This window comes from Mauremys reevesii, linkage group 2 (assembly GCF_016161935.1).
Source record: "Mauremys reevesii isolate NIE-2019 linkage group 2, ASM1616193v1, whole genome shotgun sequence".
Lineage (NCBI taxonomy): Eukaryota > Metazoa > Chordata > Testudines > Geoemydidae > Mauremys > Mauremys reevesii.
In genome coordinates, this window is record NC_052624.1 from 150,371,717 (window position 1) to 150,394,434 (window position 22,718).

Consider the following 22,718-nt stretch of genomic DNA (forward strand, 5'->3'; position numbering starts at 1 on the left):
CTGCTTCCAAACTGGTGGAAGAATAAAACCCAAAGGGATTAGTAAAAATCTTAAAATGTGCTGGGAATGGAGGAATTGTCTGTGGCTGGCTGTTTTCTCCTGGAATTCATTGCTTCATGATTATACAGTTCATGAGTTCATAAGGCAAGCTTTATGATCTATGAATCATACACTACAAGTATGTGCTAGGAATCTGTGCTGTATCGTGTGTGAATCGTGGATAGAAGAGTTCACTCTTCTGGACTGTCAATCTGGACCCTTTCACAGACTTTAAATTTATATGAAAAATTTTAATTATAAGCCCTTCTCCTAAAAAAAACCCTCAAACCCCAAATCAGGAATTTTTCATTTACGGCCTCCATGCCAATCTTGGCTTTGCTTTCTGTACACCTTAATTCTGCCCTCAGTACACCCACTCTCCTTATCGGAATCAAAGAGCCATTCTTCAGTGTACCCTAACCTCCTTTCACATACAGGCCCTTTATATACATGTACTGTATGAATCATAGTATAAAGCTTGCCTCAAGAACTATGGACGTCAATGGGGTATGTCTGTATTTTAGACTTGAAGAGCTCTGTATAGCTCATAAGCTTGCCTCTTTCATCAATGGAAGTTGGTCCAATAATAGTTATTATCTCACCCACCTTGTCTCTCATGCATTTATCAAGGCTTTTACAAGCAGCAAAGTACAACCATTCCTTGCATGGCCTGATTTTTTTAAATTTGTCACATTGCATCTACACTTTGTGATGCCAAATTAAACAGAAAAAATAAGCTAAATAAGAAATAATCCTATATCAAGAACATGGTTTATTCAATACCAGGGTTACTTTCTGAAAATATAAGGTTGGGTAGGGGCACATGGCCATTTGAGTGCCTATCTTGACAACTACTGATCCATCTGTTGGGCCACTACATCAGTTATTTCGATGTCTCTTCTCTGTCAGCTTTAAACTGGCTGCCCACTGTTCTTCTCTATCTCAGGTACAACACACTACATTAGGCCGAATAAGCAATATCACATTCATCATGCGAAATAATGATATTCTAATCCTGGGCAAGAAATGAAGTTCCTTAATATTTCAGATACATTTTTAAAGCTTGGGAAAGATAAATGATGTGCTTCAACTAAAAATAATTCCACTGCTCAAGAGTTTAATTGTCGACAACAGCCCTTTAACTTGAGAAGCCTAAAACCCCCCAACTTCCTCCAAATTTTGTAATTCATCTAGTTCATCAAAGCTTCTCTAGAAACAGTTTGTAGTCCAGCCTTAGATGTCCATGCAGGGGAGGAAGGAGGAGTGAGATCCCATGTCTGTACTCTTGCATGGGGATATGGTTGTACCCCTGGGGGGAAGGATAGAGGGTTCCCTCATGCCATGCTTGAGATTTGGTTCAGTCCTGACCCAAAGGTGTGCATCACCTACTGCTTCAGTAACCTCATTTCCTGAAGCTTGTTGGGTTTTCTTTGAATATCTCCCACCCACATATTGACCAGGTCCAGCCTTGACTTGCATGTGAGATCACATCCTGACTTGTGTGATTAAGAATATAAAAGATGATAAACAAGACACAACTGATTCCAATGCTAAATGTATTTAATTGACAGACATCGTAACAGCCTAGGTTTTTCTACACAAGAAGCATAAAGGGAAGACAAAGACAAAACATCTAGAAAATGGAGTGTCACGGGAAGAATAATGACAGAACTGATTTTATCCAATCAGTGGACACATTGTCAGACCATTTCCAAGCAGTGAAGAATTTACTACTTGAATGAAATGTCACAGTAGTGAATATTAATAACCCACAGGATGCTAGCATCAGCACAGGTTAGAGTGAAGTAGTTTGCTCCTTTCGCTTCTAAATGAAAAGAAAAAGAACAGTTATTGTCAGGTGATGCCTGATGTGGATGTTAGGAGATCTGTGCATTCATTACAGTTCAAGACACACAGAACCCTGCACCTCATATAGCCACTAACACCTGCACAAAGTGATCACAAAGTAATGCTACCCTCAGAGTGGTAACATGTGCAAGGTAATGGAGAGTCAGACCCAGAAAATTCCCACTGTTCTACAGGATTGATTCCTTGAATAACACTGAGTTCCTGTAACAAGGAACTTCTTTCCTGCAGAACAAATAAAAATTTTAATGAGATCAAGTAGGACAAGACAGAACAGCCACTTCAGACAGTGGATGATTTGTCTCTGCATGGTTTGTGACCTCTACTATTTTTGGTAACAGTTCAACAATATTTATTATAAAAGAATATATTTCTATTACTCTGGTCAAAGAATCTTTTTAATATAAAAATGTTTCAAATGTATAAATAAAAGTATAAAAAAATACAATCAACAAAGCCAATTGGATTTTTGCCTCAAAAATGACTGACCAAAATTTTGTGCTAATTCGTATTCTTCAATGATCCCTAGCTAATTAATCCTCTCAGCAATCATGTGTGGTAGTTAAGTAATAGTTGTTATTCCCATCAAGAACCTGCAAGGTGCTAAGAAATGTGGCCTGATCCAGCAAAGCGCTTAAGAACATGTTTAACTTTAGGCATATGAGTAGTCCCACTGTAGGATTGAGCCCTCAGCAGTTTTTCCATGGCTGAGTCAGCAGCAGTGAATGGGTTAGAAGCTAGTAGTTCTTGAATCCCAGCACCGAGTTTACTCTACTAAACCACACTGTCTCTCTTCTTTATCTTAGAGATAAATCCAAGGTACAAAATTCTGTACCAGAATTTGAACAACCCAATGTTTGGGAGTGTTGGAATGTGAGCTTTTACCATTATAGAGGTATAGACTGACTGCAAAAAAAAAAATCAGATCCAAAGTCTAATACCCTTCTGAAGCACACCAAGTTCTTGGTTCTGGTCCATCTCTACTTAGGACAGTAACATTCATTCCATGCAGGAAATGCAACTCAATTCGCTACATGAATAGTTACTTTAACTTGCACTCACTCTCAGCCTCATGAGCCACGTAGGTAGGAAGTCCTCTGCACAAAGCTTCAATGTTCTTTCCATAAGGGGTCAGATCAGGGACTCTGGTCTTTGAGACAATGAATCTCAGTTCCTTCGGAGGAGGCCCTTGAGCTCCGGTCTTCTAAACATCCGGAAAGCAAACTCAGAACAATGTAATTCAATAAAACTAATGACTAGAATAATTTATTACAATTTATGTTCCTGTACTGACATTTCTGACACAGTGCACAGTGTGTGCCAGGCTGAATAGGGCCCTACAGACCAGAAGCAAGCAGGGAATGAGCTCCTCAACTCAGATCTCACACAGGGGCACAAAGTGAGGTAGGGACAGAAGATGCAACCATGCATTATGAGAAGAGCATTGAAACTCCATAAAGCTGACTGGGGAAAAGAGAAAGGTAATCTATACTTTACCTGGACCTTCTCTCTAAAATATTCCCTTAATCCTATGCTCAATCCTATACATGGTCTTGCAGATAGGAAAAGTGAGGGGTTGGGAATCTATTAATTTATTTTCTCATAACCATAACAAATGAGAAGGCAGGAACATGTGTATTAAACACATTTGCTGGAAATGTTTACAACCCGTTCTTGAGAACTCTAATGAATATATTGATAGAACGGCATATTGTTTGGTAGAACTAAGTGAAAATTGGAATTTCCATCCCACAAGAAAGCCTGATGTTTTAACATTTGTTTTCATCATGAATTTGAACAAAAAGTTGAAATACTGAAATTTGTCAAGGAATATAAAATTCCAGAAAATTTTTGATATGGGAATGTAAAATTTCGTTTTGCATTTTTGATCAAAAAGGAACATTTTGATATTTTTGAATCAAATTGTTTTTCTTCAGTTTGTTGAACTGACTCAAACTGCTGTCTTTTGTGTCAGTTCAGCATTAAACTGTACTTTCCTATTCTGGCTCATTGCCTCATGGGAGCTGTAGATCAGGTTGCCTGATGTCCCTGTTCTCCTCTGTGGGCAGGCTCTCTGACTCAAGTACATGTCCCATGATGAACCTGCAATGATGTGACTCCCATGACATGTAATGCCACTCAGTCAGAAGAAAAACTCTGTTGCATTCAGGGGCGGCTCTAGAAAATAGGCTGCCCCAGGCAGCGCGGTGTGCTGCGCCGCCCTTCCTCGGTCCCGCGGCGGGTCCCCTCTTCCCGCGGCTCCGGTTGAGCTCCCGCGGCAGGTCTAGGCCCCCCAGGCAGCGCGGTGTGCGCCGCGCCCTTCCTCGGGTCGCGGCGGGTCCCCTCTTCCCGCGGCTCGGTTGAGCTCCCGCGGCAGGTCCACCGGGACGAGCGGACCTGCCGCAGGCATGACTGCGCGGAGCTCCACCGAGCCGCGGGAACAGCGGACCTCCCGCGGGCACGCGGCTGCGGACGGTTCGCGGGTCCGGCGGCTCGCTTGAGCTGCGCAGTCATGCCTGCGGGAGGTCCAGCCGAGCCGCGGGACGAGCGCCCCCTCCGCAGTCATGCCTGCGGCAGGTCCGGTCGTCCGCGCGGCTCCGGTGGACCTCCCGCAGTCATGCCTGCGGCAGGTCTACCGACCCAGCCTGCCGCCCCCTAGATTTGGCCGCCCTAGGCAGCAGCTTGGTTTGCTGGTGCCTAGAGCCGCCCCTGGTTGCATTATGGGAGATGTAAAATTTAACTGACTCAAAATGAAGCATTTTGGGTTAAACTGATCCAAAACAAAATATTTAGTTTATATTTTCCCAATAAAAAAATGAATTAATCAAAAACAAAATTTCCCATAGAAAATTTAAATTTTGCAGCAACTGCATTTTCTCTAAGAAAATCATTCTGTTGAAAAATTCCCAGCTAGCTCTATTGTTCATCTTGGGTTATCTGAAGCAGTGCTGAAGGCTGTGATGGACTATGATGGGGTATCTTCCAATAAGGAATTTTAAAAACACCTCAAATCTGTCCCTAACTTGGTGCAATCTGGTCTTCTCCAGAATGAGAAAGTATGCCCTTCAGGAATATTTCGATGAGCCCCAGACTTATGTCATATTTCGCAGAGAGGACTGAGAAATATCCCTCTAGTTTTATGGTGGAATTGTAGCAAGGGGCTGAGCTCTTTTGAAAGTCTAGCCCCAATTGTGTGTTCTGAGCCATTGAAAATATGTCCTTGAGTTCCTTTGAAAAATTGGCCACCTCTAAAGCCTTGGAGAAAACCACATTTGGCCAGAGACATTTGTTCCCATCCAATTACAGCTGTTCAGAACATGGATTTTATCTGATGTGAAAAATTTTGAAATTTGATATTTTGTTCATTCTAATTAGGATAAAAAACTAAAATTTTGAATTTTTTCATGAAATGAAATTCTGGAAAAAATATTTTCAGTTGTATTGTTTCATTTCAATACATTCAAAATGTTTCATTTTCATTCTGATCCTGCTGGTTTTATATATATATTATATTTATATATAAAATCAGCAGAATCAAAATGAAAATATTATATATATATTTAAAAACAAAGCTTCAAAAAACTTTTTGTTACAAAAATGTCAAAACAGGACTCTTCTAAAGTTTTTTCATATTTTTTCTGAATAAAATTTTGTCAAAATCAATATGATATTGTACAAATTTTCAGTTTAATCTAAACAGGAATCTCTGACAGAAAACTGTTTTGATGAACATTTTCCTACCTACAACAGCTCTACCTCCAGCATCTTAAGATGATTCATTTGCACAAGTAGCTTTATGCTACTAGGATTTGTTTACATGGGGACACTCAGGAAAGTTAAAATGAATTCATTAAAGGTGTGAAGTTAATGTGCATAAAATAAAGTGTGTTAACACCCCCGTGTCCCCAGTGTGGACAATCTCAGAAAATGGCCCAAATTTGTGAAGAATTAACAGTGAACTAAAGCCACTTTAGTCGTGAATGAGAGCATGTGTAGGGGTGTAGACAAGCCCATAGAAAAAAGCAACCTTACTCCCACCAATTGTTCCAGCATTCCCTTCCATCTTACCTTCCTTTCGCTAATCAGTTTGGGAATGACTGCAATATCAGGCATGACATTTTTGTTCATTTTAGCAATGATGCAGGATTTCTTGGAAAATACCCTGGTTGCCATGAAGCCCTGTACAATAAAATTACAAAGAGCTGGATGTTTTGTTTGAGCAGCTCCACAATAAATGAGACTCAAATCAGGTTTGTTTAATTTTGAAACTAAATAACATTTAATACAGATTCCTCCCTCCCCCCTGACATTTAGACCAATTTTATAAACAATAAATTATTAGTAATTTCCATGCATTATGACTAATCATTTAGGCACTACTACAGTCAGTGACTCCATAAGTTTCTCAGAAATGCATGTTTGCCACTTACATTGCCATAGTCCCAAACAGAATTCCATGAGTTCCAGCCATTGTTTGTGTCAATGTTGGCCACGTGCTTATCATTGTTGATGCTCACAGTCTGGTGTGAATTTCCACCTTTGTTTCCCTGATTGTTTTCATTCACATTCTTGGATTTAAAAACAAAAAGTGACAAACATTTAGGTTTTCGGGTTTCTCTCCATCAAAAGTGCTTTGGAAAATCATTGCTCTTAAAATTATGTTATAGTGATGTAATGAAGTAAGCCACCCCTTGCCCCGCAGAGGCTACTAAAGTTTTCATGCCAAACTCTGAAATCTCTTATTCTATCTTATACAGCTCTTCTTCAGCAAATGCTATTGATACAAATCTAGAGGTGGAGTTTTGCCTGAGTGAGAACCCAGTAAGAATTTGTCCAATTGGCTTCAGTTAAAAGATAGCCATATCATTCAATCACAAATCATCCCTAACAGATTTTTCCTTCCTGCATGGAAGTAAGGGGTCATCTGTCTACGCAGAACAGACCCTCACTTTTCCAGATCCTACTGACGGTGCTCAACAGGGAGAGAACTCAATCATCATCATCATCACCACTAATAATAAAATAATAATAATAATAATAAAAACTATTTGTTTGTTTGAATTATTGTAGCATCTACAAGCCCCAGTCATGAATCAGGACAATCATGCTTAAAAGCCTGTTTGGAGATGGGTTTGTTGTTTTCAATCACATTTATAGCACAATGAATTAAGTTTCTGCAATGGACAAGAAACTCTTGTGAGGTTACCATTGGGTTACATACATTTGTCATTGTTTTAACCTATTGTTATGGGGCAGTCAGAACCATTCCTAAATATTAACGTATCTTTGTCATCAAATTTCCATCATTATTAATATACTCAGTAGTTTCCTACGGACTGATTCTCATTTACGCTAAGGCCTTTTTACAGCAGTCTGACAGTAGGAAAGGACCTTAAATTGTGTGTAAATTACATATATTCCCTTCGCAAGGACTGTTTATACTACCTGAGCAGCATAACAAGGAGTAAGTATAAATGAGAATCAAGCTCATAATACATACAATGGTATCTCAATGGAATTTTTTCCACTGATGGAACAAATATTCATTTTCCCACTAGGAACTCAATCAATACCCACAACAGTTTGACAATGGCAGAACAATACTGATGCATTGCAATAGATATTACACAATTTTTTCTTTCATGTTTAGTCTGACATGCAGTAAAGTTAATAGCAAAATCATTCTCTGAATAGGTTAGCTGAATAATTATTTTCTTTAGAACACAAACCCAGTCTTGTGATATTGCAATTTTATGTGCTAAGGACAGTTTAGATTTTTCTTCAGAAACATCTTTCAGAGATGTGAAAATTCATGAAGCATAAATTAAACAAATTGACAGGAGGAATATTATGTAACATATTTGATCTTTATACTCACATCAGTAGCAAGAGATGGAGTTAGGAAGACTCCAAGAAGACCGGCAATCATAATCTGAAATAAACATTGAAAGCATATCAGTATAAAGGCTGATATGGCTAAAAATATAGTAAGAAGAACCTTGACACACACCTTTCCTCCAAATTGATATAAAGTAACATATCTGGACTGCTTTCACTCTCACACTGGATGCATATTACTTCAGTGGATTTATGTCTTTGTTGACACTAGTGTGAGATCAGATTCAGCTCCATTGCTTTAATTTTTTACATATCAGCTATTTAAGATTATTTAAAGATTCTTCAGTCCTCGCTTATCATATTAGCTTGGGAAAGACTTTTTTGCTTGAGTAAGGAAAGCAGGATTATGCTCATACTATTTAAAAGTTACAAAAAGTGGGCTTGATCCATCACTGTGTTACACCGGTTTTCTGATGCTATAACTCCATTGACATCAATCGGCATTGGACCAGACCCCATGCCCTCTGCATACAATACAATATGCATCTAAATCTTATTCAGCTTAATATGGTCTGATAAGTTGCATTTCCTGATGCTGTGAAATCACTAGTGACCCTACAGCCCTTGCACCAATGCAGCTCCCATTGAAATGTCTGGTATTTCTGCGTGTGTAAAGACTACCCTTTTTGGACCAGCTAGAGTGTCAATGCTATATTATTTTGTAGGAAGTAAATGGTAAATATACTCACAGAGATCTTCATTTTGACAGCAGAGGAGGTGAAAGATCTGCTTGAGGAAGTGATACAAACCATTCCACTTTATATACATCAAGGGCCCCCAAAATTAGGTGTGGAAAGTAAACATATCATACTAGCATGTAGCCATTGATATGTGACATTGCCCATTATCTCCTGACGCAATTACTATACAAACAAAGGAGTTTGAAACTGGCCTGATAGATTCAGTCCCCTGCAGCAGATAAGGGTCAGTGATACTTAATCGAGATCAGACTTTCAATCCCTAAAGTCAAACAAGATTCCTGGTGCAAAATAGTGTCTGCATGCCAAATGCCGCAGCCCATCAAACATTTTTCTCTCTATAACTCATAGTATTGATAAAGTATGATGTCATCCGTTTGTGCCAGGAACCCCTATGGGTATAGCCCTTGCCACATGAAAAGGGAGAGTTAGCTGCCTTTATGGCTATGTGAAGGGCGATCCCCATGTGTTCGGAGTCTGCCCTGAGGGAAATAGTAGGTCCAAGGCATGCTGGGCGCAGGAATAGATGGAACAGGGACAATGCTGGGGAGACCACAGCGTCCTCCTTCCAGCTTTATAGAACATAAGGAGAAAAAATAATATGTCCTAAGACCATGTTATCTTTCCCTTAACCCCCAAGACCAGAATCCTGGGGTGAAATGTGGCCCGGGAGTATCCCTGGTTACTACTGCCCAGGAACGGGCAGTCCTACCAAGGGTTAGAGTCCAGTGGTTCCCAAACTGGGGTTTGTGAACCCCTGGGGGTTAGCAAATGTTACAGGGGGTTATTGGGAAAAAAATTCCTAATGGCAGACAGAGCTGTCCCTAGGGACTCCGGGTAGCATGGGGTCAGCAGCCCGGAACCCTTGGACTTCCAAGAGCTAAGCAGATGAAAGCAAGCATATCTGAGATTTAAACTTCAAGACTCCCTATAAGAAATGGAAAGGGAGGTGGATATTTTTTGCTGTTTTTAAAATTAAATAGGCAGCTAGTATTGTTTTTTAAATTATTATGAAGAAAAAGTTTAAGCTTTGTTGTAATGTGCGTTGTTTGCCTGGACTGCTCAAGACCTGAATGCTTGTGTAGGAGGAACTCTTTGAGTTGGCTTCTTAAATACCTTCATGCTGTTTCACATCTGATATTCCTTAATGAAACATAAGAACCTTGTCTTATAACAGGCTTATTCAAAGTGATACAAGCTACGAAAGTGAGATCTTGGAAGAGTGTTGCCGTTTTCATAATGTAATCAAAATACTGTAATGACAAATACTAATTAATAAATAGTGTGTAATAAGCTTGTCATAAAAAATGTATATTTCCAAGATCACTGTTTTTATAATTTATACTCAGGTAAAGGAGAAAATCCCTGGAAATACTCATTTTTAGGAGGGGGTTTGCGAGACTTGACATTTTAGTGAAAGGGGTTCACAGGTTGTTAAAGTTTGGGAACCACTGGGTTAGAGCCTTGGCAGATCCACCAAACTTGGCTCTTCCTCCCAGCCCAGGCCCAGTCTCCAAATCCTCTAATTTTCCACCAAACATTAATTTTAACGTTTACTGGTTCCTATGAGAAGGGCATGCAGGAACTGAACAAAGCAACGGGATGCAGCTAATCCCTGTGGTGCAGTGACTAAGAATGCTTCAACAACCATAATTATTTCAACTGCCACAGACAACATGTGCCTCTTAGAAATGTGAATCTCCAATCCCCTTTAGACTGTAGGTTGCTCATTATAGTCTATCTGTCAAACTTGCATTGCTGGGCCTCTGGAGTCTGTGACAAGCTTTGGAAACTAATTAGATTCACAGAAATCAGAGATGGAAAATACTCCGCTGCACCATGTCCTGTTCCATGACCAATGCAGGGCTGTTCCCTATAGCATGGGCTTTAATGCTTTGCCAAAAATGTTCTCTTATGATGTGCAGAAGGTACCTAGGGACAGGCAAATGGACCTGGATAAGAATAGATTCATAGATTATAAAGCTAGAAGGCACTGCTGTGATCATCTAGTATGGCCTCTTATATAACACAGGCAATAGGAATTCCCTGGATTAATTCCTGTTTGAACTAGAGAATATCTTTTAGAAAAAAACATCAATCGTGATTTTAAAACATTGATGGAGAATTCACCAAAGCCCTTGGTAAGTTGCTCCAATGGTTAATTACCCTCTCTGTTAAAAATATGCACCTTATTTCTAGTCTAAACCTGTCCAGCTTCAACTTCCAGCCATTGGATCTTGTTAAACCTTTGTTAGCTAGATTGAAAAGCCCTCTGTTACCAAATTTCTGGTCCCCATGTAGGTATTTAGAGATTGTGATCAAGTCAGCCCTCTCTGTGAGGAGCTAAATAGATTGAGCTCCCTGAGTCTCTCTCTATAAGGTATGTTTTTCAATCTTTTAATCATTCTTATGGCTCTTCTCTGAATCCATTTCAATTTCTCAAAATCCTTGAATTGTGGACACCAGAACTGGACGCAGTATTCTAGTAGCAGCAGGGCCGTCCCCTACGGGGGTGGCAGGGCCCGGGGCAGAAGTGACAAATCTTCCGGGACTAACCTGTCACTTCTGGGACTGACCACACCGGCTCCCCAAAGCACGGGGCCCAGAGTGGTTGCCCCGATTCACCATATACCGTAGGGATGGCTCTGAATAGCAGTCACACACCAGCAGGGCCGTCATTAGCCATAGGCAGAACAGGCAGCCGCCTAGGGCACCACTAGGTCTGGGGGCACTGCTCTGCTATGAGCCCGGACAGACGGGAAGCAGTGGAGCATGTAAGAGCAGGGCTGCTGGGTCCTAGAGAGAGCCAAATGCAGCACAGTCTGAGGGAGGGGATGGGCTGCTAGGGTCTCTGGGAAGGAACTCACCTGTAGGGTGACCAGATGTCCCGATTTTATAGGGACAGTCCCGATTTTTGGGTCTTTTTCTTATATAGGCTCCTATTCCCCCCACCCCCGTCCCGATTTTTCACATTTGCTGTCTGGTCACCCTAGGTGGGGGTAATTGGTGCCTATATAAGAAAAAGCCCCAAATATTGGGACTGGCCCTATAAAATCAGGACATCTGGATCTGGTCACCCTAGCTGGGGAGCACATCACTCCCCTGGGCTGGCAGTGATCCATCTCATCCGGGGGGAGCTGCACAGGGCAGGATGAACTGCTGTGGCTCCATGGGTGCCCCGTCCCTGAGATCAGATGCTGTGCTAACTTCACCATGGTCATTGGGCTGGTGGTGGTGCCCATTGGTGTATGATCGGAGATGAGGGTTTGCTGCTGCTGTTGCCACTCTGCACCCCAAGAGGTGGATTTTGGGGTCCTGCAGTTTTCCATCTATCTCCTCCTCTACTGCAGCTGTTGGACCAGTAGGCTGAGGGGTGAGCCAAGCATGAAAGCAGTACTGAGTTACCATTTAGATTGTCATTTAACAACTTTGTTTGCCAAAAGAGCTTGCTAACAATCCTGAATTCAATTTCAATATTTTTTTTAAAAAAATCAATATCTTAGCCAAAAACAGAAAATTAAGTTGTTGGCAATTATTTGTGACAAGTTTGGTATGGGGAAGGGAGTGGGCCAATTTTCATCAGAGAAACAAAAAATGTTGACTGACTTTCCTATAGCCCTGTTACTGCTAAATAGAGCCCTCCAACAACTGTAATATGCTCATCTCCTTACTAATGTATAGAGCAGGGGTCGGCAACCTACGGCACACGTGCCAAAGGTGGTACGTGAGCTGATTTTCGATGGCACGCTGCTCTGGGGTTCTGGCTGCTGCCCCATTGCCACTCAGGGTCCCGGCTGCCGGCCCCACTCAGCACCCACTGCTGGCCTGGGGACCCCCAAGGAACCCCAGGCTGGCAGCGGGCTGGGCAGGCCGGGGGCTGATACCCTGGCTGAGCCACTCAACCCGCTGTCGGCCTGGGGTTCCATTCACTCAGCTGGTACATGGGCTGAGCGGGACTAAATTCAACGAAATAGGAAAACAAAAGCAACTAATGACAAAGTGCAAGAACCTAGAGCAGTGGTCGCCAGACGAAGGACCGTGGCAGTGGACGAGCATCCATCGAATTTCGGCAGCATTTCAGCGGCAATGCCTCTGGATGACACTGCTTATCAGCGGCAAGCAGCATCATCCAGAGGAGTTGCCGCCAAAATGCCGCCAAAATTTGGCGGCATTTCGGCGGATGCTCGTCCGCCAGCCAGTACGCAGGTGCATTGAAAGGCCCTTGTGGGCGCCATGGCACCCACAGGTACCGCGTTGTGGACCCCTGACCTAGAGAGCCTCCTGAAGCACAGTGATCATTTTGATTTAAATGGACTTGAACTGTATGAAGAATTGAGGACACTGTCATCAATGTCGCCACATGCAAAATCGATAATGGACATTGTACAGTTTATTCATACCAGCAAACTTGTTGACATATATCCTAATGTGTACATTGCCACTCGTATTCTACTGACAATTCCTGTAACAGTAGCACCAGGAGAACGGAGTTTCTCAAAACTAAAGCTCATTAAAAACTCTCCACTCTACAAGAAGTCAGGAACACTTGACTGGTCTTGCTATTCTTGCAATCAAACAAGACATCACTTTGTCTTTGTCATACAATGACATTATTACTGATTTTGCAGCCAAAAAAGCCAGAAAGATTGCTTTTAATTAAAAACTAATCCTTGTTTCAATACCTCTTCATAGAAATTTCCAATAAAATGTTGACAAATTTAAAAAAGTATATTATTTGCATCATTCTGTCAAATCAGAATTTTTCTATAGTGCTACTTCTTTAGTGCTAGTCCATCAGCATTACAGTGTCCTTCATTAAGTTAAACTGGTTTTAATAACATGCATGTGGCAAGTTTTCCAACAGTATAAGCTTATGTTTGTGTTGCTAAGAGCAAGACAGGCACAGGGGCACCAGTTTAATAATCCTGCCTAGCGCACCATAAATCCTAAGGACGGCCCTGCACACCAGTGCCAAATACAGAGGTAATACATAACCTCTCTATTCCTACTTGCCCGTGGTCCATCGTGGGGAAAGGGAGCCTACCGCATAAAGGAGAATGGGAGCACAAAGCACTATGGCTGTATTTCCAAATCAAAATATTTCTGATTTAAATTTTTGTCTAAAAGTCAAAATTTCTGGGTGTGGGAGGAAAAAAACCCAACATTTCCCCCCCAGCTCTGTTATTCATCCCCACACTGGCCCTGGCAGAAGGAGCATGACATAGCCAGAGAGAACATGGCTACAGAACTCCTGCACTTCAGCAGATGGTAGGATAGGTGCCAAAATATTTTAGGGCAGTGAGTTGGAAGGCAGTATATAACAGGCCCCAGCATCAGGGATTCACAGCCTTTGGGCTCCCCGTCTCCCCCTGTGCTGCATTTCAATTCCTCAGAGCTTACCAGAGAATTCGTCCCCAAGTACTGAACTGAGAAATACATTTTGTCAGCTACACATTATTTGCTTTAGGTGGAAAGTTCAGCAGAGGCGTAATAACTGCATGCAAAGGTCAGAGTGGCACATTTTGTTAGTCTTTTAGGTGGTGGCATATAGCTATATAGCCCTATCCCTCTTATCTCTTGTGGGTGAAGTCAATACTTATCAGAAGCATCTCAAGAAATGTTGATTCACATGGAGAGATTTCTGAATCAATTTTTTTTCATCTGAGTTTGTTTGATCTGTTTTTTCAGGTGTTATTAGCCTGCTTCTGCATGGTTGAAATGAAAGACTTTTGCAGATTAGAAAAACACTCTAACTACACTTTTATAAATTTATCTTTTTCAAAAATCCACATCTCTTTTATTTAAATGATTGACATCAGGTGATGGGATTAAAATAATGAAACAGCTTCTGGTCTTGGTTACATCAATGTAATTTGTACTAAATCCACTGGCTGCAATGATATTGAAGTCATTGCAGTTGCACTGGTATAAGCTACAACAGGAATTGGACCCATGAAAGTAACTAGGAGAGAGGCAATTTCCTGCAACTTCTTTTTTCTATTTTTACAAAACATTTACAGAACATTTTTTTCCATTTCAAAACCTTAGTCAAACTCCATTCTCTCCTCCTCTCTTCTCTGCAATGATGTTACCTGTCTGACTTTGAGCACAATAACACAGTAGAATAGTAGTGACAGATTTTGCAACTATTGAATGGAAACGTTTGCTGTCCTCTGACCTTGACCAAGAGCAGCTGATGCAAAAAGGAAAATGCAAATAATCACCTGAAAGTTCAGATTTGCTAAGTGACATTCAAACCTGCCATCTTTAGTTTATGCTGCTTTCATTCTACATAAGGAAGCCTTGAACATAGAATCATAGAATCTCAGGGTTGGAAGGGACCTCAGGAGGTCATCTAGTCCAACCCGCTGTTCAAAGCAGGACCAAACCCAACTAAATCATCCCAGCCAGGGCTTTGTCAAGCCTGACCTTAAAAACCTCTAAGAAAGGAGATTCCACCACCTCCCTAGGTAACCCATTCCAGTTCTTCACCACCCTACTAGTGAAAAAGTTTTTCCTAATGTCCAACCTAAACCTCCCCCTCTGCAACTTGAGACCATTACTCCTTGTTCTGTCATCTTCTACCACTGAGAACAGTCTAGATCCATCCTCTTTGGAACCCCCTTTCAGGTAGTTGAAAGCAACTATCAAATCCCCCCTCATTCTTCTCTTCTGCAGGCTAAACAATCCCAGTTCCCTCAGCCTCTCCTCATAAGTCATGTGCTCCATCCCCCTAATCATTTTTGTTGCCCTCCGCTGGACTCTCTCCAATTTATCCACATCCTTCTTGTAGTGTGGGGCCCCAAACTGGACACAGTACTCCAAATGAGGCCTCACCAGTGCTGAATAGAGGGGAATGATCACGTCCCTTGATCTGCTGGAATTGCCCCTACTTATACAACCCAAAATGTCATTAGCCTTCTTGGCAACAAGGGCACACTGTTGACTCATATTCAGCTTTTCGTCCACCGTAATCCCTAGGTCCTTTTCTGCAGAACTGCTGCCCAGCCATTCGGTCCCTAGTCTGTAGCAGTGCATGGGATTCTTCCGTCCTAAGTGCAGGACTCTGCACTTGTCCTTGTTCAACCTCATCATATTTCTTTTGGCCCAATCCTCTAATTTGTCTAGGTCCCTCTGTATCCTATCCCTACCCTCCAGCGTATCAACCACTCCTCCCAGTTTAGTGTCATCTGCAAACTTGCTGCAAACATAGACTGAAGGAAATTTTATGGCCTAACCATTTACCTAGCTTTAGTGAGCATAGCAAGTATTCAGCTACACAATCAAAAGAGGTTTTACATTGCTTTCCCTCATTGAAAAATCTCCCATTGGTGCTTTTGGGATGCATTGTGCATACAATAAATGGGGACTGCATTCCCCAAAGTAGCAATGTTATTTGTGCTAGGAAGGATGTACATACTTGTATGAATTATAGTGCAGAGGTAGTTAGAAAACAGCCTGTGAAGTGGCTGAGAAGTGGGAACGGGAAGAGATGAACCCCACCTGGTAGCCGTAGAGACAAGCAGAATATTCTATTAACCAATAGAGCTCCTGAGCTGTGACAGAAAAAAGGCGGGAAAACACTGAGGGGAAGAAGAATCCCAACCCATGTCCTGAGAGAAAAACAAAGCTCCTTTTGAACAAATAGTCTTTCTCCCTGAGCCATGGCAGGAAAAGGGAGGGGAAACTGCTCTTGTGCAGCATGAGGGAAGAGAGGAGCCTCACCCTCACTCAGTCATGAGCATACCACAGAAATTCCTATTAAACAACATAGAATGTGAGCTAGAGTGGGAAAATGGAGGGAAAACCTGAGACTGCGGAGCATGACACAAACCTCACCAAGTGGCTGACAGAAACATAGAAACTCTCCTTGATCCAATAGAGAGTTTGAGCTAGGGCAAGAAAATGGAGGGAAAATCTGACACTGATGAGTGGGAGATGAACCTTTTCTGGAGGCTGAGCAAAAGGAAGAAATTCCTATTGAACCAACAAAGAACATGGGCTAGGATAGAAAATGGAGGGAAAACCTTCCACTGAAGAGAGGGACATGGGTCCCACCCAGTGACAGAGAGAGAAACATAAAGGCCCTATTGATCAAAATGTCCTGACATCTGAGCTTCCACACTCTCTGAGGAAGGCAATCACCTCAGTCTAAGGGTCCAGTATTTACAGTCTGTTGCCATCATCTTGCTCTTCTTTTCTGATTACCCTGTGAGGTAGATACTATACCTCTTTTATAGTGTCGGAGAAAAACTTAGTTCTCGCTTTTTGTTTGGGTGCAGCAAAATCAAATACTTTATTATTTCTCCAGTAATTACAATGGAGGGAGAGAGTGCCATAGGACACAGGGTCACCCCAGTCCCGGACAGGTCTCTCAACTGGTAAACAATTACAGCAAGCTTTATACCTTTGTTACAGACAATTTCTAGCAATAATACAGACGGTAAAAAGCAACAAATACATTTTGTTTATACATAAGCTTTTCTGCTATCTTATTTGTCTCACTCCTAAGAAAAAGCAAGACTGCATATTCGGTTATCTGAATTGCAAGGTCGTAATAACTTTTCACACAGTTCACTCTGTCTCACATTATCTTGCTTCTACAAATCTCACGTCATTAGGGTCACAGCTAGCCTAACTCATGCTAACTAACGGACATGCATTAAGATCCCTTCAAATCCTTGTTAATTATTTCCTGGCTTCCACAATAGATAGCTAAGGGATACTCATTTAACCAGGGAAGTCAACGCCATATCACAGAGTTGACATTTTGCTGTCTGGAATGAGTATCTGACTGGCTATTAGTGATATTTCTAGTTGTGTCCTTATTCATATTGGCCCTATGCCCATTTGCTGGTCAATTCAGAGATATGGATGTTGACCTGCAAAAATACAATATGCTATATGTTTCCTTTCCAATGGGAGTTAGGTGTCTTTTGGTGACTAAATATCTTTGAAAAATCTGACCCAAAAGTGATTTAGTCCTACTGAAAGTCAACAGAACATAGGCTCTGCAATCACAAGTGTTTTTTGAAAAATTTACCCTTAATCTTTATTTTATGGTCCTGTTTCCTGACAAGGCTCAGGGTTATGGAAGGTTGTAACAAGAGCTGTGAGAATAGCTGATTTTTTTGGTACAGTTGCCAACCCAAAAAATACAAAAAAAAAATTGTTTCAGGTTGATTCTAATTGAAAATTCTTTTGCATTTTTCAGGGAACACCAAAAAAGATGAAAATATTTGTTTCAGATCAAATTAAACTTTTTATTTTCATTTAAATAGTTGTGGGTTTTTTTACCTTTTTTAAAAAATAATAAAATTGAAGTAAAAAATAATAAAATTGAAGCAAAATTCAAAACAAAAAGTCATTTTGAATCAAAAAGTTGAAATATTTGGTTTTGAAAATTTTTCAGACTTTTGGGGTGGTTCAGTTTTCTTGACCAAAACAGTTTGGTGAGTTCACTATGAATTTGCAGAATGTTTTGATGGACCAAATCAGCATTTCTCACCAAAAAAAAAAGAAAAAAAAATTGGTTCATAACATTTCATCCAGCTGTACTTTTAACTCCTATCACATGGTAGAAGTCAGAATCCACTGTCACAATTCTCTCTCATAGATTAGTTTGTGCTGCAGATGGAACATTTTTCTCTGCTAAGAAGAATGTCAGATCTGCTCAAGTGTGTGTGTCAAAGATACAACAGTATTGTCAATCCCAAATTTTCAAAAATCACAAGTCAAACTCCAGAACTCAGGACATCGCAAGTCTTTTTTTTAAAATATTATATTTAGGGGTCTTTTTATTTATCATCTGGCTTTTGGGCCTTTAGGGCACATTATTAATTTTTTCTCTGTGACGACATCTAGAAACTTTTTTAAAAATAAAAACTGAGATTCTCACACATTCACATAACTCCACAAGCTGAGGTTTAAGAAATACACTAAATAAAACATAAAAGCTTATGCTCAAATAAATTTGTTAGTCTCTAGGGTGCCACAAGTACTCCTGTTCTTTTTACGAAATATCTTGAGAGTCATGATAAAATAGTGAGAGTTGGCAACACTAAATTAGCCCTGCTAGTGGGAATAAAAGTACAGAGAATAAAATCATTACAGATAATGGAAATTTTCCTTTAGCAAAAAACAAGCCCATGCTTTGCTGAGGAGGGTCATTTTTTCCTGCTGATTTGAAATTATGAGTTCTTTTGTTAAATTAAAAAGGTAAATATCTATATGCATTCTTGAAAAAGTATAATTTTATTAAATTCACAGCTCCTGAAGTCTCTTTTGAGCTACTAAAACAGTCACATTGGAATCTCTGGTTTTATTTCCTCCTCTTCTTACTTTCAGTGGAAATTATTCTCTTTTCAGTCTGCTTTAAGCCAACTGTCCACATTTCTGCTGGCTCAAGTACAATTATGATATTGTGCTGAACAATAAATACTATATTCATCATGCAGTATAATGATTTCCTAACATAGGAGTGCTCACAGAGTGTGCCGGGTGTGCCCAGGCACACCCTAATGCAGGGGTGGGAAAATGGCCCCACTCTTCTGGCACGGCAAGCCATGGGGTCTGCACTCTCGGACCGGAGTGCCCAGCCGAGTGCAGCAAGCCGCCAGCCCCTCCTCCGCCGTTCCTCCTCCTCTGGAGCCATGCCACCGCATGCGCAGAGCTCTGCGGGCCGGGGCTGCGCACTCCCATGGGGCTGTGTTCGGCTCCGCGGGGAGGCAGACACACTCCCTGCTCATCCAGAGCCATGCCACCGCACGCGCAGCATTCTGAGAGGCAGGGCTGCCTGCTCCCATGGGGCAGCGTGTCTGGCTCTGAGTGGAGCAGAAAATGCTGCTAGGAGCCTCATGGTAAGGGGTCCAGGGCCGGGGGTGGGGGGTTGGATAAGGGGTGGGGGCAGTCAGGGGACAGGGAGCAGGGTGGATTGGATAGGGGTGGGATCCCAGGGGGGTGGTGATTAGGGGCAGGGGGGTCTCTGGAGGGGGCAGTCAGGGAGCAGGGGGAGTTGGATGGGGCATGGGAGTCCCGAGGTCTGTCAGGGGGTGGGGAGTGGATATGGATCAGGACGGTCAGGGGACAGGGAGCAAGGAGGCTCCTGGGGGCAGTTAGGGTGGGAGTCTCTGGAGGGGGTGGTCAGGGGGCAAGGAGCTGGGGGGGTTGGATGAGTTGGGAGTTCTGGGGGGGGGCCTGTCAGGAGGCAGGGGTGTGGAGAGGGGTTGGAGCAGGCAGGGAGCAGGGGGGTTGTATGGGTTGTGAGTTCTGGGGGTCCTGTCAGGGGGCGGGGAGCGGTTGGATAGGCATGGGAGTCCCATGGGTCTGGCTGGGGGCGGGGGTGTGGATAAGGGTCAGGGCAGTCAGGGGACAGGTAGGGGGAAGGGTCCTAGGGAGGCAGTCAAGGGACAAAGAGCAGGGAGGCTTAGATAGGGGGTGGGGTCCTGGGGGGCAGTTAGGGGCAAGGGTCCCAGGAGGGGGTAGTCAGGGAACAAGGAGCGGGGGGGTCAGGGATTCTGAGGGGGGCAGTCAGGGGGCAGGAAGTAGGAGGGAGTGGATGGGGGCATGGCAGGGGCGGGCTGGGGCAGGGCTCCCTGGGTGCACACCCTAATTAAATGTGCTGCGCACGCCTATGTTTCCTAATCAATCTTAGCAAGAAACCAAGATCCATAATATGTGAATTAAATTCTTAAGGTTTTTCCAATGCAATGTGATTCATCTAAAAAAGTAATTCCACTTCTGAAGAATTTAGCTTCCTGTGACAGCACTTTCACTTGAGAAACAATTTCCTTAGCTATATTTATATGTTTGACTGAGTCCATTCTAAGACGGCAAATGTTGTTTTTCACTAAAATTTCTTTGCAGATTTCAGACTTGCTTTGAATTCTTAGGTTAACTAGCTCAACTTCCGTAACATTCATAATGCTTCACTGTAAAAATATACTGATGGATCTGCCTAGTTATGTTTTTTACAGGCCATTTCCACGGGGGGAAAATGTGCAGTTGGAGATGGATGAAATATTGCAGTATGTAATAATAAACTATAATAAAAATAGGTATTTATGGTCATGCCTTTTGTTGTATAGAGTTTGAAAATTATAGACCAGATTCTTGGCCCTGTTCCAGATGCTTATTGTGCCACTCAACCCTAAAGTTTGGACCCTGTAAAATTGTCCCTGATTTAGGGTAATCATTGATGTTCTAGAACAGGCAAAGTGGCTCCTAGACTACTCCTGTCCCAACCCCCAATGCAAGGTGCAATCCAGGGAGAAAGAGGGTGAGTACAGAACATCCCTCTCCTCGCATAAGCTCTTGCTGCTGGAATAATTCTTTGTGGGCCCTGGGCATCTGTCATAAATTTGAGTAGATTGTCCCCTGACATCTGACCCTGGCTCTTGCCTAATTCCATTCTGACTCTTTACTTACAGTTTTAATTGGAAATGAGTATACATTTTCATGTCCTGTCTTAAACTCTTACTGATCATTATTAAACAACAGCTGCACTACAAAGCGGCTGCATTTCAATAATACACTTATTGATCCTCAAATAGCTACACAGATTAATCTGGATTTCAATAATTATTATTTCAATAATAAGTATATTGATCCACATATATATATATATTAGGTCTGTCAAGCGATTAAAAAAATTAATCGCGATTAATTGCACTGTTAAACATAGAATACCATTTATTTAAACATTTTTGGGTGTTTTCTACATTTTCAAATATTTTTATTTCAATTACAACACAGAATACAAAGTGTACAGTGCTCACTTTATATTTATTTTTATTACAAATATTTGCACTGTAAAAACCAAAAGAAATAGTATATTTACTGTAGTGGAATCTCTTTTTAATGAAAGTTGAACTTACAAAATGTAGAATTATGTATAAAAAATAACTGCATTCAAAAATGAAACAATGTAAAACTTTAGAACCTACAAGTCCACTCAGTCCTACTTCAGCCAATCGCTCAAACAAGTTTGTTTACAATTTGCAGGAGATAATGCTGCCCACATCTTGTTTACAATGTCACCTGAAAGTGAGCACAGGCATTCGCATGGCACTGTTGTAGCCCGCATTGCAAGATATTTACATGCCAGATGCGCTAAAGATTCATATGTCACTTCATGCTTCAACCACCATTCCAGAATATGTGTGTCCATGCTGATGACCAGTTCTGCTCGATAACAATCCAAAGCAGTGCTGACTGACGCATGTTCATTTTCATCATCTGAGTCAGATACCACCAGCAGAAGGTTGATTTTCTCTTTTGGTGGTTTGGGTTCTGTAGTTTCCGCATCGGAGTGTTACTCTTTTAAGACATCTGAAAGCATTCTCTACACCTCATCCCTCTCATTTTGGAAGGCACTTCAGATTCTTAAACCTTGGGTCAGTGCTGAATCTATCCTTAGAAATCTCACATTGGTACCTTCTTTGTATTTTGTCAAATCTGCTGTGAAAGTGTTCATAAAACAAACATGTGCTGGGTCATCATCCGAGACTGATATAAAATGAAATATATGCAGAATGCAGGTAAAACAGAACAGGAGACATATAATTCTCCCCCAAGGAGTTCAGTCACAAATTTAATTAACGCAATTATTTTTTTAACGAGCATCATCAGCATGGAAGCATGTCCTCTGGAATGGTGGCTGAATCATGAAGGGGCATACAAATGTTTAGCATATCTGGCACGCAAATACCTTGCAATGCCAGCTACAAAAGTGCCATGCGAATGCCTGTTCTCACTTTCAGATGACATTGTAAATAAGAAGCAGTCACCAGCATCTCTTGTAAATGTAAACAAACTTGTTTGTCTTAGCAATTGGCTGAACAAGAAGTAGGACTGAGTGTACTTGTAGGCTCTAAAGCAGGCCTGCACAACATGCGGCCCGGGGGCCGCGTGCAGTCTGCGTGGGTTCACTGTGCGGCCCGTGGGGGGTGAGTAGGCAAGCGGCGGGTGAGAGAGGGGGGCTGAAGAGGCGGGTGGGCAGTGGCGGGGTGAGGAGGCAAGTCGGGGAGGTGGTGGGGGCTGAGGAGATGAGCGGGTGGGCAGTGGTGGGGGGGCAGGAGAGGGGGGGTTGAGGAGGCGAGCAGGTGAGCGAGCAGTGATGGGGGGTGAGTAGGTGAGCCGGTGGGGGTGGGGTGTGAGGAGGTGAGCGAGGAGTCAGTGGCTGACCTGTTCTATTGATCTGGTCTGGCTCCCATCCCC

General features: G+C 42.1%; 2 protein-coding genes across 2 annotated transcripts in view; one reads left to right on the top strand and one right to left on the bottom strand.

The window, feature by feature from the left end:
- The window catches only part of GKN2 (gastrokine 2), a 129,762-nt gene that overhangs the window by 84,349 nt on the left and 22,695 nt on the right, over positions 1-22,718 (top strand). The window lies entirely within an intron of this gene.
- On the bottom strand, positions 1,658-15,943 carry LOC120399558 (gastrokine-1-like). The gene is made up of 6 exons (XM_039527933.1): positions 15,922-15,943; positions 7,784-7,837; positions 6,336-6,473; positions 5,974-6,084; positions 2,968-3,109; positions 1,658-1,864 (listed from the first exon to the last, which is right to left on the bottom strand). The coding sequence occupies exons 2-6, from the start codon at positions 7,832-7,834 to the stop codon at positions 1,770-1,772; spliced, it is 537 nt and encodes a 178-aa protein (XP_039383867.1). The 5' UTR covers positions 7,835-7,837; positions 15,922-15,943; the 3' UTR covers positions 1,658-1,769.

Excerpts from the sequence above, each read along its gene's own strand:
- LOC120399558 (XM_039527933.1), bottom strand. The coding sequence starts at position 7,834 with ATGATTGCCGGTCTTCTTGGAGTCTTCCTAACTCCATCTCTTGCTACT. Across the intron at positions 6,474-7,783 it reads CTCCATCTCTTGCTACTGAT|AATGTGAATGAAAACAATCA; the intron begins GTGAGTATAAAG and ends TTTAAATCCAAG. Across the intron at positions 6,085-6,335 it reads CTGTTTGGGACTATGGCAAT|GGCTTCATGGCAACCAGGGT; the intron begins GTAAGTGGCAAA and ends TTTATTGTACAG.